The 13791-nt window shown below is 49.7% G+C and overlaps 1 protein-coding gene across 1 annotated transcript; it reads right to left on the bottom strand.

Annotated features, from left to right (window-relative positions):
- Positions 1-490: 490 nt before the first annotated feature.
- UBE2V1 (ubiquitin conjugating enzyme E2 V1) lies at positions 491-12578 on the bottom strand. Its single transcript, XM_063172662.1, has 4 exons — positions 12515-12578; positions 4543-4691; positions 2594-2719; positions 491-2304 (listed from the first exon to the last, which is right to left on the bottom strand). Exons 1-4 carry the CDS (start codon positions 12534-12536, stop codon positions 2158-2160), a joined length of 444 nt encoding a protein of 147 aa, XP_063028732.1. The 5' UTR covers positions 12537-12578; the 3' UTR covers positions 491-2157.
- Positions 12579-13791: the final 1213 nt, after the last annotated feature.

The following is a 13791-nucleotide window of genomic DNA, read 5'->3' as shown; positions in this document are numbered from 1 at the left end:
AATGCGCCAGGACCTTCCAGCAATCTCCAGACACTTCACACTGGGAAAGGGCCAACATTCCACAGCCTTGTTTTTACCCAGACTGGGAGGGAAGCTCAGCTTGTTGCAGGGCATGTTGCAGGCAGATACTCTTCACTATCTGAGGAAAACACTGGGAATGCCAGGTTGTGAAACACTCCTTGACCTTGACAGGCAGTGTAACGTGCAGCTGCAGAGGGATTCCATCTCCTCGGACTCCAGCACAGCACCAGGAACCCCTGGCAGCCCCTGGGCCTCACCTGATGCTACCAAGGGCCTGAGGGGCAGCCTGAGGCTTACACCAAACTACAGATGCTCCTTGGCACAGCAGCAGCAGCAGCTGGATAGAGACAATTGCCTTTCACCGCCAGGTTACAGTCTGTCAGCTAAACACGATCTGTAGGAAGGTACTTCCAACAAATCAAGAATTCCATAAGGGATCAAAATTTTAAACATAAATACAATTAAAGCCTTCTAATATTAATGCACACTTTTTATTATATTAAAATCAGGCAATGGTCTGATACAATAAAAAGGCTGCTTATGGAATACTGTTATGTTAAACTTTCAGTACAGAGGATGTTAAATCCTTACAACTAATATTTTCCTCAGAAGTTAATGGAAACATCAATTGTTCATTGACTTGACAGCTGCTGCTTTAAAATGTGTTTATTTTTACTCTTTTCTTTTTTTCCTTATTTTTTCTTTTATTTTTTTTTTTTTTTACACAAACACTGAATTTTTCATAAAACTTAGGACACACTAGGTTGGTTTCCTGTAAGCTTGCATCCACATTGCAGCAGTTAGTGGTCCTGAAGAGTAAACCAGAAAAGGCAGTGATTTGCCAGGATGCAAAGCCAATCAAGGTCCTTAATCTGCTGTGCCACCGCTTCCCCAAAACCTTCACTGAAGAGATTTCTAAGACTTACAGAGCCCTAACGAAATCTACCGCCCGGATTTGATTTGTCTGTGGTTGTTACATCTTTAGGAGGGGCAAACACAAGTGCAACGTTTTGTTAATTAACATTCTCGGGTCAATCCAAAGCACCAAAGCACAGTGATTCGAGGGTACCTGGAGCGTGTTCAGAACCTCTGGGTGCAGAGTGTCCCCCAGTGAGGCTTGGCAGCAGAACTTTGGGCAATCCTGGTAAATTACTGCTCTTTTCCCCACGTCAAAGCCTATCTAAGAGCACGGCCGTGGCCAGCTTGGCGGTGTGGCAGCAGTGCCGGAGGGAAGGGAAAACCCACGCTTGCCAGCAGAACAGATACTCTTGTTTCCCAGGCTGGTGAAGACTAAATTTGTTGCAAAACCAAAACGATAAGCAGGAGGGAACAGGTCAAGTTATTGCCCCGACGCTCACCCCTGGGCCAGGGGTGAGAAGAGTCACCAAAAGGGGCAAAAAGAAAGCAGCACCCCCACTAAAAAGAGGGGAAGAGGGAAGAGATAAAAAGAACCCTGAATCCCTCACCCAAAGCTCACATCACTGGTGAGGGAGACCAGGAAGAGAAATACAATCTATGCCTTGGCCAAAGGAAAGAAGGAAAGCTTGGCCCAGATTATCAGGGCATTTAAAAAAACAATAAAAACCCAAAAACGACCACAGTCACATTCAGCCTTTACTAGAGCGAGCACAAAGGGAGGGATGACTGAGGTTAGCACACATCCCCAGTAGTAGTCCATACAGCCCAGTGTAGTACTGGAAGCAAAAACCTTTGTGTCTACTCTAATAAATAGCCCTGAGCTTCGACTCTATTGCAAAAGAGAGAGAAAGAAAAAAATAACCCAGGCCAGACACACAGCAAGGTGATTGTGGGATGGATCCTTTCACAGTTAAGTTGGATGTGCCACACTGGTCTTGACAGTAATAAATTTAAATAGACTTTTCCTGATACCAGAAGTTCAGCTATGTGGACAGTGGTTACACGACAGGATTATTTGTTATAGCACAACTTATATTTCAAATGAAAAAAAAAAAATTAGTATCATTTACAGTATCTCAAGAAAAACTTCCTTTGAATGGGAACTTCCTTTCCAGTATTTTGAGGTCTACAAGATGCATCTAGAAAATTTACTACTGTGGAAAATGAAGACAGCTTAAATTGAATAAGGGGGGGCATGTTGTTTTTTTTTTTTTTTAATTAATTGCTGTAACATTGTCCTTCAGGTGGCTGAGGAAGTTTCATATTTTCTTTAGACATCATTAGACGCCGAAGCTCTTGCAGAACAACTTTGATACTATAAGAATTCTGCCATTTTGCTAGGACTGATATGGCTCTGGGGTCCACCTAAAACAGACAAAAAGACCATTCCTGTCAGAATTAGTGCACTGGTTACACATAACTCCCCCCACCCCCAACTAAAGATCCCACGTGAAATCTGAGTGGGAGAAATCAAAAGCAAGTGTTTTCCTAAAAGCATAATAAATCTCCACTTGTCCACTTCCCTTCTACCCCCTTTCCTTCTCCAACAAAGGGCATCACAAGCAATGAGGAGCTAGGCAAGCCACAAGTATAAACAAAGCTTTGGAACTGCCCAAAACCCCAACATTAAAATGAATAAAAGCGAAAAACTTACCACTCCATTAGAACTATTTACTCCATTCATATTAATTTTTGTTACAAATCTTACAAATGGAGGTGCTTCTGGATACTTAGGCCCACATTCTATTTTAAGGCTGTATATTCTGTTTTCATAAATTGTCTGAGGGGAAAAGAAAGGGGGAAAAGAAAGGGGGAAACAATTACATCAGGCAGTTCAATAAGCATTTGGTTAAAGCAGTGGCAACTTTAGGAACATGGGAGCTACCGAAGTGTGGGCAGCCGCATGGATACTATGCTGGCTCCCTGTTTGGAGTTCATTTCTCAGTGTTCAGAGTATCAAATGTTCCTGCAGGGTAACAGCTCTGCTGGTCTGGGTGCTCTGTGCACAGCCAGAGCAGAACAGCGCAGTCAAGGTGCAGCTCTGACAGTGCCCCTGCCAGCAAGGTGACTCCTGCCTGTGGGACATCACTCACAGCCTGGGGATGCCACACCCTGCACGACAGCTCGGGGCAGCAGCACTCAGGAACTCAGCTCTGCACAGCTGCTCCTTCTTCCCACTGGAATCCAGCACAACATCCTCCCATCTGCTACTGCTTCCCACCCAGAGGGAAACAGGACTCAGCAAGACGCTCAAAAGAAGTCCCAACATATCTGGCAAGAAGATCTGTATTCCTAAGTGTGTCAGGAAAACGGGAGAGGCAGAGCTGACTCCTCTGCTGTGATGGCCCTTGGTTTGCAGCACGACAAGATCTGCAAACTTCCGTCACTGCTGGCAAGGCTGCATGCTCCTGTTTGCACATTTCGATTCCTATTTAATTTTCTAAATTAGATTTCAAGGTTGTTTAAATTTTCCATAAACCCTAGGCACACAGTGAGCTTTCTTCACAGCCTTAATGCAGGCTCATTAGCACTTTGCAAGTGTTCTAAAATCAAATGCTGTTCTAGAAAACAATTTGGGTACATCATAAACAAATGAAATGCTCGTGACTGGGGAGAGATTAGCAAAGGCAGACAACAGTAAACAACACTTCTGGGTGAGACAGAAAACACTGCATGTGTAATGCCTTCATAATACATGTTCTTGTATAACCTCTCTGTGTGTCAGAAGAGGCAACTGACAGAATGGGAACAGAGAGCAGGAACATGATTAAAGGTCTGTGAAGATTTTCATATAATGACCCCTGGAATTACTGAGAAATGATACTGGGGCCAGCTGTAGAAGACATCTGCCATTGCAGGAAGGAGAATTGGCTACCTGCACTCCATCAAAGGATATTAAGGAAACAGAACAGGGAAACTGGAGACAACAGACAAGTTCTGGTTTTAGAACACAGGCACACAATGAAGTCCTCAAGTTCACTACTAGAGGGTAAACCCACAGTTCAGTGGGGCTGGGAATACAACAATACTCAAACAAAGACCAGCTGCATGATTAGATGCTGCTTTGGGAGAGGACATTCAGAGAAGAGACTGAAAACACTAAAATTTGAGTTTCCTCAGTCAGCTGAAATTCTACAAGAGCTGTCAGTGCTGCTGCAATAAACAGCACCCCATAAACTGAACAGGAGCAGCAGAAAAACCAGCACAGAGCATCCCCTGGCACCTGCAGCAGCTCCCTTTGGAACCTCACTGGCTGAGGGGCTCTGAACCTTGCTGGACTCAAGGGTTCAGCAGGTTAGAATTCTGGGATCTTGAAAGTTATATCTTACTGAATCTGCAAATATAAAGAAATATAACAGAACTAATATAACAGAAACAAATATAACAGAACTAACCAGAGAAAGGCACCAAAATGTTCCAAATTATAAACAAAAAGCCATATAGATACATGAAACGCATTACTACAAAGAACTTCAACATAAATCACTTCCTAAAGTGTTTTTTCACTCATTTGCCTTTTGTTTATTGTTGACTTCAGTGGTGAAGTTAGGAGAAGGGGAAAAAATGTAACAGTACTATTTTAGTATTTAAGTGGACACTTACTCTTGGAGGCCCAATAATCATTCCTGTCCATCTCGTAAGTGTCATATCTTCATCATCTTCAAGGCCCCAGCTAACTGTTCCGTCCCCTACTCCCTTCTGACCTTCTTCAAGTTCTTCCAAAAGACGAAAATTACGAGGAACTTTTACTCCTGAAACAATCAGAAAAATACTTTCAGTTGAGAAATCTTGTAAAGAAAAAAAGCTAGAGTAATTTTCCTGACACTTTTGATCATTCTGCAGATCACATTTTGGGCAAAACCATGAAAATACCACTTTGTGAATGACAATATTTCAACGTTACAAAAAAGCTATTCCCATATTTAGCTTGGATTTTACAAGCAGAATCAAGGTATCCCCAAATAAACATTCCAGAAGGCTGACAGGCCACATGTTACAACAGGCAGTAAAATGAAAGGAAATCTCTGTTCCCTCAAAGGTAGACGCAGTATTGTGGAGCTCTAATTAGCACTTGTCTTTATGATTTATAGTATAAAAATTTAGAAGTTTCTACAAAATGACACCATGAGAGGCTTGACAGCAGTTGACTCACTCAGAGCTTTAAAAATACCTTTCAAAGCAAATAAAACTCTTTCATAACATTAGTAGGTTAATCTGAAGTTAATTGAAGTGGGCTTTGTCAGCAGCAATAGCATCCTTTGTACTTGTGACCTGCACCACCAAGGAATTTCAGCACTTTGTAATTGCTGGCACACTTCTCCTCAAAGCAGACAGCAAACCAGGGAGATTTCCTTCTCCCCATTACATGAATGGAAAACAATGGCCCAGAGAGCTTTGGTGGCACAGCCAAGGTCACACACCAAGGCCATGGTGAAGGAGGACCCTGAACTCAGGCCACAGTGGGTCTCACTGCTCTTCAAGGTATCTGCACCCCAGGCACCACAGAGAACTGCACTTGAGCCACTGCTGCTCCTCAGCTGGCGTCTGTGCCCCAGCTGTGGGTGGTGGGGGGCTCCAGGGCTGGCTCCCGTCAGAAGCTGCTGGAAGCTCCCCCCTTGTGCTGGAGCCAATCCTGGGCAGCTCCAGGACGGATCCACTGCTGGCCAAGGCCTGGGACATCAGCACTGCTGGGATACAGTGTTTGGGAAGGGACAAAGTTACTGCACAGGAGCAGCTGGAGAGAGAGTGAGACTGTGCCAGAGGAACAGCTGTACACACACCAAGGCCAGGGAAGGATGGGCAGAGATGCCCCTGGGGAAGCAGAGATCCACCTGCAGCCCATGGAGCACTCCTTGGCCATGCACTGAATACAGAGGATCTGGCAGTTTTAAAGTCTCCTTGAAATATATGAATGATCTAAGGAAAAGCAGTGGCAGAGATGATTTTGCTGCATAATCAGAGGTGTCCAAATTTCATTCACTACAAAGCATGCATCAAAGAAACCAAACCAGCAAGTGACTAAAGGAAGTGGATACCCATCTAAGGTGATCACATCCAAGAGCACCCTGGGCAGCAGGGCTCAGTCCCAGCTGCAGCAGCAGCACAGAACTCATCCAGCAGACACCAGCCCTGCGCTGGCAGAACCAGACCTCGCACCCGGGGGCTGCTGAGCACAGCTCCCTGCCAAATCCCCTCCCAGCCAGACCCTGCTGTTTCCATGGCTGCTGAGCAGCACAACTCCTAGTTGTGAAAGGAAATGAGTCAGCTGGGGCCAGTAAAGCCATTGCCATGAGACTGCCCGAGCCCCAGACCCTGGGTGGCAATGGGACCTCCTGGGCACCACTGCCACATCCCCTGCACCACTAACTCCACATTTACTCTCCCCCAAAATGTTTAAGTTGTGCAGTGTGTATCCTGTGTGCCCCAGACACAAGGGCTCGAGTCTGCCAGTCACACCTGAGCCGTGACACAGAGCCACCCGTTTGTAATTGTATCCCAACGCCCTCTGTGCTGTGGTTTGGGGAGGCAGAGCAGCCCGGCTCCCACACCTGGGGTAAGAGAGCTGGGGGACACGAGCCACGGAGCACGAGCTGAAGGACAAGGTGCAACCTCTGCCTGCACACAGCTCACCTATTTCCCTGTTTCTGCTGCAGTGGATGCAGGGAGAGCTGCCGATGGGGAATGACTCACAGCTAAGCTGCTGTCTGGGCTGCAGCCCTGCCTGCTGGTGCCCTGGGCAAAAAGGGCCAGGGGAGAGGGGCAAACAGCAGGTCCTTCTGGAGGGGCCCAGCAGCTCTTCCCCAGGGCAGGGGGGGCCACAGCCCCAGCCAGAGCAGCCATCAGCTGGAGCCAGGGGAAGACTCATCTGGAGTCACATGGATGTCAAAGAACGCTCTCACTTCCACACCACAACATCACAATCCTTAACAGGCATCATCTCAGTCTGTGCCTCGCTCCTTCATCACATCACTTCATAGCTATCAGTGGTGCAAAGACGATTGACAGGTATTTACTGAGACCAAGCTAAATAACCCAGGAGCAATCAGCTTTAGGGCAGACACAGGCCACTCAGCAAAGAAAAACACAAAAAGTATTGCCCATCCACCCTTCCTCTGAGCATCAACTCTGAGTGATCCCTCTGAGCATCACACCCTGCTCACTGAGCCAGGCAGGAATCTTTAAGTGAGCGTGTAATTAAAAATGACATCATCACGTACATATTTGAGCAGCCACAAGCAGGACTGAAAGGCAGCCTTAGTTCTCACATTGCTACCCAGAGCTGGGCTTGGCTTTACAACCTTATGGGAAGAGAAGACAACTTAATTGCTGAGCTCTCCGCAGATCCAGCTGCTGTGATTCAGCATGAATGCAGCATGAATCAGAGCCATAAAAGAGTCACACAGGATTTCAGATTCCGTGGAAGTGTGAGGTCTCCGGAGAGCTGGCGAGTCACAGTGAGCAGCACTCCTGCCACACGGAAATGGCTCACAGCAGCGAGTGCTCACTCACAGGAACCGCTCCCAGGAGCTCTGCAGGGCCAGCGCGGCAAGGGGCGCCCACAGGCAAGGACACAGATGGGAGCTTTGTGCACTGCACGGAAAAGAAAATGGTCATGGCAGATAACTGGTGACTTCACAAGAGATGACCTTGGCACACAGCATTGCTGCTTTTTAACGTGTGTTACCCCTATTCTAAAGCTCAGGGTGTAACATGAAGGACCATCACCTCAGCTACCACAGAAGGTGCCAATTCAGCTCCCTCCCTGACATATTCTCAGGAAATTCATTCAACAGAATCACACATATTAATATAAAATATTATGCCTATATAACCATAAATGCTTTATATAAATAAACTTCCCTTAAGCAAGGCAGAATAAAGACCAGATTCACCCTTCTGGTCAGTCTGGAAAGAGGCACCAGGCCATTAAGGCAACCCCATCTCCTCCTCATTTGCAGGGGCCTGGAGCACTCATGGTCTGCCACCACATCCTGCTGGGACCCAACCCTCACAGGAACTTTATCACTTGTGATCATACACAAACACATCACCATTGTGCTTGCTGCCCACCAAGATTCCTAGATAGTGGCCAGATCTGTCCTAGGCACACACAGTATTTGCCATTGATGTCCATGCTGAAGCATGGCAGCTGCAGAGTCAGATGTCCTGTGCCCCCTGACAGCACCAGGAGTCTCTGGGGTTTCCTCCTCCCACCTCCCAATAAATATCTTGCATAACCCTCTCAGTGTAGCAATGGAGCCTTCCTTGGCATTAACCAAACCAACCTGGTTTTCTAAGAGCTCTTCAGTTAACACAAGAAAGCCTAAATAAAGTGAGAGGCAATTAAAAAGTAATCAGCTTGTCTAAGGTACTTTCAGTTATGCATTGTAATTTTGCCTTCACTACAGTTCAAGATGACTCTCAAATAGCAGCTTCATTTGAAACATAAATACAGTAATATCTCAGTAACTGCTTCACTTGGAGCTTGCCTAACCTCACAGAAATACTCCATAAATGGAACTGAAAACCTATTTCAGAGCAATAGGAGATACTCACTATTAATCACAACAACAAACCAGTGAAAGCTAAATCGTAACTGCACTGACTGGGTGACCTGGTCAGAGTCCCACTAAAGGAAAAACAGAATTACCCTCAATGACAGTGCAATGCCAGCTTGGACTTTTAAAGATCTTAAAGCACTCTCAGATTTACCTTTTCATGCAGCACTACTAAAGACACAGATACACAACTGAATGTGTCTTGCAACAAGTTTAAGAGTGATCTTATCAGGCTGAGATTTTTTGCCTCTTACTCACTTTTCCATCTCCATTTTGCTCAGTCACACAGCCAAAGCCATTTCACATCCGGACACTGTGAGGCTGAGAACAGCACTGTGAAAGCAGGCAGCCCATGTGCCTTGGGGAGATCCTCTCCTCCAATCCTTCTGAGCAGGGGCAGCAGAACAAAAATCACACCTCTCAAAAACTTCAACAACCTGTTTCTCTCCTTTCTAAAGTGAGATCGAATTACAAGCATTTCTCTTCAGGACTAAAGCACAGGCAGGGGCACAGCACACCTCAGCAAAGCACCCAGAAAATGGGGCTCTGAGGAGAGGAACTGTCCTTTACTGAAGGTTTTTCCACATCTTCACTGTAACAAGCAACTTATCAATCTGGCCTTTCTGGACAATTTAAATTCTGCTTTCTATACTAGTTCCTGATGTACTGTCACTCGAGTGAGCTGAAATCCAACAGCTTTAAACACCTCTGTTGCTCAATATATTAAAATGCTTTCTGTTGCTTGTTTCTGTGTATTTGATACTCAGCCTTAATTACATCCTTCCCAGTCTGTGTTTCATGTCTTTGCATTGACTGCAGATAATGAATTGGACAGCTAATCCCGGCAGCACTAGGACAGTAAAAAATAAACAAGCCATTCCTTGTCACCATGGTATATAAAGTTTCTGAAGTGATGGAATACTTAAACCAAACAAAAGGCTTTCAGCAATTGTCACAAAAGCTTTCAGGAGACAGGAACTTTGGATTTCTTGCACTGTCTTTACAGTCACAATTTCCACTCTGATGATGTAGACAGGTACCAAGATATTTTCTTTTCAGTTACTTTTCCCATATCCTCGAGTCTTTCACTTAGAGTCCCAGAGAGCCCCTGGTGCTGGCAATGCTTCCTCTGAGATGAGGATGACTGCTGTCACTCCAAGGAGCCACCTGTACTGTGCAACACTGCCACTGCCCCTCTCCTGTGCTTCTCACCAGCAGCCCTTGGAGTGCACAGGGATGCAAGTGTCTGTTTCAGGCTTACAAACAGACACTTTCAATGCACTGCACCAACCCCAACGTTTCAGGGTTAGAAACAGACACTTTCAATACACTGCACTAACCCCACTGTCTGCTCTCCCCTCTTAGGAGCATTAAGCCCCATGTACCAGTACTGCCACAGCCATACATCCAAGGACTGGTTTTTGTGCAGTTCTCCACCCTCCTCAGACCTGGAAAAACTTAGATGTGGGCAAACCATTTTACTACTCAGCACTCCCAGGCTGTTAGTAAACACAGCCCTGCAACAGACCCACTACAGTGAACTGTGAAAGTGGGTTAAGTGAGGTCATTAAACCCTTCCCAGGGTGAAAGCTACAGAAACACCATCCCCAGCCAGCACAGATGGGTTCGACTCACTGTAAAACCCAAACTGCAGTTCAGCACCGTGGTGCAAGTGCAGCCCAGCCAGTGCAGAGCCCCTGAGGAACCCCTGGATTCCTGCTGGACCACCTATGGCAGCTGGGCACTCCTGCAGGACACCTCAGTCTGTGGGATGGACACACAGAGCTGAGTCTCCTATAAACACCCTCATTAAAGCCATTAAAGCCAACTCTTTATTCATATGTAATGGGGTGTGTGGGAAACCCACACCATCAGCAGCACAGAATTCCCCTCTGTCAGTGGTACAGATGGACCCCACACCCTAACATCCTTCCAGGCTGAGGGTTGGGTTTTTCCCCCTGCTAATAACTTCTACGTGCTAAATAGATACAAATAGCTATTCTACCTACCTGTCTAATTGCCAGGACCAGCGCTATGACTTTTTTAGGTTACAGGGACATTTGTTACCACTTCTTCCTGTGGGTCAGTAGCTGCTTTTGAAGACAGATGAGCATTTTTCATCTTCAATATGAGTGCTGGCTCCATTGCTAAACCACCATGAACTCAAGATATCATAAATATTCCAGTGCTTTACAGACAAATACAAACACATTAAGACTGCACAAATCCAGTTTTAGCACTCTGTTCTTCCCAGATGAGTGCAGGCAGGCCTGAGGCACGTTCCCAAGCCCCCAGGGAGGGCTCACCTGCAGCCCCCAGGCTGTGCCAGGCCATGCCTGCCCTGCAGGGACCCACAGAGCTGCACTGCAGTGCCACTGCCAGCTCCCGGGCTGCCCTTGCCACCAGCACGGGAGGCTGTCTGTCTGTCTGTCCTTGCCCAGCACTGCAGAGTGCTCTGAGGGCAGCCCCTGAGCTCCAGCCTGAGTGCAGGGTTTGCTGCAGACATGCAGCGCTCCTGCAGCACGGCTCTCTAAGTCACCCAGAGCAGCTGTGTGCCCACACTGCGGCCCTGCTGCCAGCACTGGGGACACGAGACAGCTGGGAACAAACCCTGTCACAAACCCAGGGGACAAGGGAACGGCGCAGCAGGCACAAGGTGGCCAGCAGGTGCTGGCTAACCGCAGCCTGTCCCAAAGGCCTGTCCCTGCAGCCCAGCCCCGTCCCACACCTGCCCCTCCATGAGCACCCAACAGCTCTCTCACAGAGCTGCCCTGCCTTGGAAAGGAAAGCATTTGCCTCGTTCTTCCAGCCAAACACAAAGTGCAAAGTCAGCAGCTTGAAAGGATCACGGAGAATGCAGGGCAGGCAGGAGAACGTGACCTAACAGAGGAAAAGGGGTCCCTTCCTCCAAGCTACAGTTCCTGGGTCTTTAATCAACACCTCACACGTTCAAACACAGACCTGCAACACAGCTCTCAGGACAGCAACCACTGCACTTCATCGAGTTTTTATTAACTGATTAATATGAATTATGTGCGTTGTGATGGTTATCCTTAAAATCCAATGAGTGGTCATTGACAGAGAACTATCTGTACAAAAAGAAGTCCAAAATATTGCTATTATATCCCCACCAGCCACGTTCTGGTGAGCACAGTCCAACTTAGGAGGGTACAATTTGGAAACAAGCACTACAGGGGCACATGTGAAACCCTCCATGGACTGGGAAAACAGGAAAATGAAACTGCCTCAACAGAAGTGACTCTGATTTACTGGATCTGCTGAAGTTCATTAGAGGATGTCAACAGAAAAAACCCTCACTCCAAATCTAGTGGCAGTATTTTTGTTTAATATGTAACGATAAATGCAAAGGGAGAGTGTATGTAAGTACTCAAGGCTGGCGTGGAGCAGGTTTGAAGGGAACAGACAATTCAGCGCTTCTGGAGCACACGCGACCTGCCTCGGCACGGGAGCCGCAGGCTTCCCGCGGAGCACAGAGGCCAGCGGCCAAAAGGGCTCCTAGAGCACCGATTTCAGCCACGGAACCCGGCCACAGCCTGGCACCGCCGGCCGAGAGCCTCGGGGCGGCCCTGGCCACACGGGCCGGGCCGGGAGAGGAGCGGGGCAGGGCAAGAGCCCGAACGGCGGCCGGGGCTCGGGGCCCGGCCCCGCCGCGGGCTGCGGCCCGCCCGGCCCGGTTCCGGCGCGCCGGGACACGAGTCCGGCAGGGCCCCCGCTACCTCCGGAGCCGCACCGGGGCCGCTCCGAGCGCGGGCCCTCGGCAGCCCCGGGGAGGCGCGGACGGGCCCGCCGGGACCCGCGGACGGGAGCGGGGACGGCTCCACCCCCGCCCCACCGGGCCCCGCTCGGGCCGCGCCGCCGCCCCCTCCCCCCGGCCGCGGCCGCCTCTCCGCCGGGCGCCTCCCGCCCCGCCGTCCCCGGCCGTGGCCCCGCGGGTGCCCCGGGACGAGGCGGCCCCGGCGCGGCCCCGCCGCCCGGCCCGGCCCGGCCCCGCTCACCCGCGCCCGTGGTCGCCGCCATCTTGCGCCGCCGCCGCCGGCCCCGCCCCCGCCTGACGTCACCGCAACGCGGGAACTGCGGCCACGGGCGCGGGCGGGCGCGCTAAGGGGAGCTCGCGGCGGGGCGGGCCCGCGCAGAGCTCTGTGGTGCACGGGCGGCGCTCCCGCGGCTCCGCGGCGCGGGCGGGCGTTATCGCCGCTCGGTGCAGCCCCGGGGCTCCGGGACACCCGCGCCATGGCGGGCGTGCCACACCCCTTACACTCCGGCCCAGCTTCCCCCAGCCCGCTCCCTTCCGGCACAGTACGAAAAAAAAGTTAAAAGAAACGGGAAGGAAATGAGTTCTGCTTCACTTCGCTTTGCACCACACGCTCAGAAAACCGAGCCCCAAAAGAGCCCCTGAGAACAGCCGGAATAATCACGAAACAAATCGTTCTGGAGCCCCACGGCAGCCCCAGCCCCGCTGTGCAGTGAGCCCTCCCAGCCTCAGCCTCGAGCAGGGACGGGGCCATCGACTGTTCCTGGAAGCTGCTGTAGAACAGCAACGCTGCGTTTATTTACCCGGGCACATTTCACTGCACGGCCAAGGCAGCAGGAAGGGAAGGCAAGGAAAAGGCAGCAGGAGAAGCAGCCAGAGGGCCCGAGAGGCCGGCCTGGGCAGCACTGCAGAGCCCACTGCCCCCGCAGGATGGGGCTGCTTGGGGGGCATGGTGAGCACCCATGGCACGGCTGCCAACCAGCACTCCCCTCCAGCTTCATCACTGCTCGGTCAGGAGGATCGCAGGGACAGGAGCACACCTGAGCCAACGCCTCCAGTGAGATTGTTGGGATTGTGAGGCACTCTGCAGTAATTCTCCTCAGTTTACTACAGCACAGTGTCCCTAGACTGCTCTGGATGAGAGGCTTCTGCAGCGCCACGCTGCATGTGAGGGATCACCCCTGCTCCTGGGATGTGTGCAGGGAATCAATCACCCCTGCTCCTGGGATGTGTGCAGGGAATCAATCACCCCTGCTCCTGGGATGTGTGCAGGGATCACCCCTGCTCCTGGGATGCTCCTCCAAGGCCCTCCTGACCACAAGATCCACTCAAGGAAGGCAACTGCAGCCCTGGCAAAAGCTGGAGGCCTGAGAGTCCTTCTGAGAGCAGGAGCCTGACAAGAGTTCTCCGTGGTGGTGAGACTGAAAACAGAGCTTTTAAAAGCATTTAAAAGCATTATACAATGCAGGCCATCCATCCCTGAGGAGTTCAACAGGAGTGCCTTATTCTGCTTCAGCTCTA

This window comes from Melospiza melodia, chromosome 19 (genome assembly GCF_035770615.1).
Source record: "Melospiza melodia melodia isolate bMelMel2 chromosome 19, bMelMel2.pri, whole genome shotgun sequence".
Classification (NCBI taxonomy): domain Eukaryota; kingdom Metazoa; phylum Chordata; class Aves; order Passeriformes; family Passerellidae; genus Melospiza; species Melospiza melodia.
The sequence above is the reverse complement of the archived record's forward strand: the minus strand, read 5'-3'. Positions and strand labels throughout refer to the sequence as shown.

Excerpts from the sequence above, each read along its gene's own strand:
- UBE2V1 (XM_063172662.1), bottom strand. The coding sequence starts at position 12,536 with ATGGCGGCGACCACGGGCGCGG. Across the intron at positions 2,720-4,542 it reads TGATTATTGGGCCTCCAAGA|ACAATTTATGAAAACAGAAT; the intron begins GTAAGTGTCCAC and ends TTTTCCCCTCAG. Across the intron at positions 2,305-2,593 it reads TAAATAGTTCTAATGGAGTG|GTGGACCCCAGAGCCATATC; the intron begins GTAAGTTTTTCG and ends TGTCTGTTTTAG.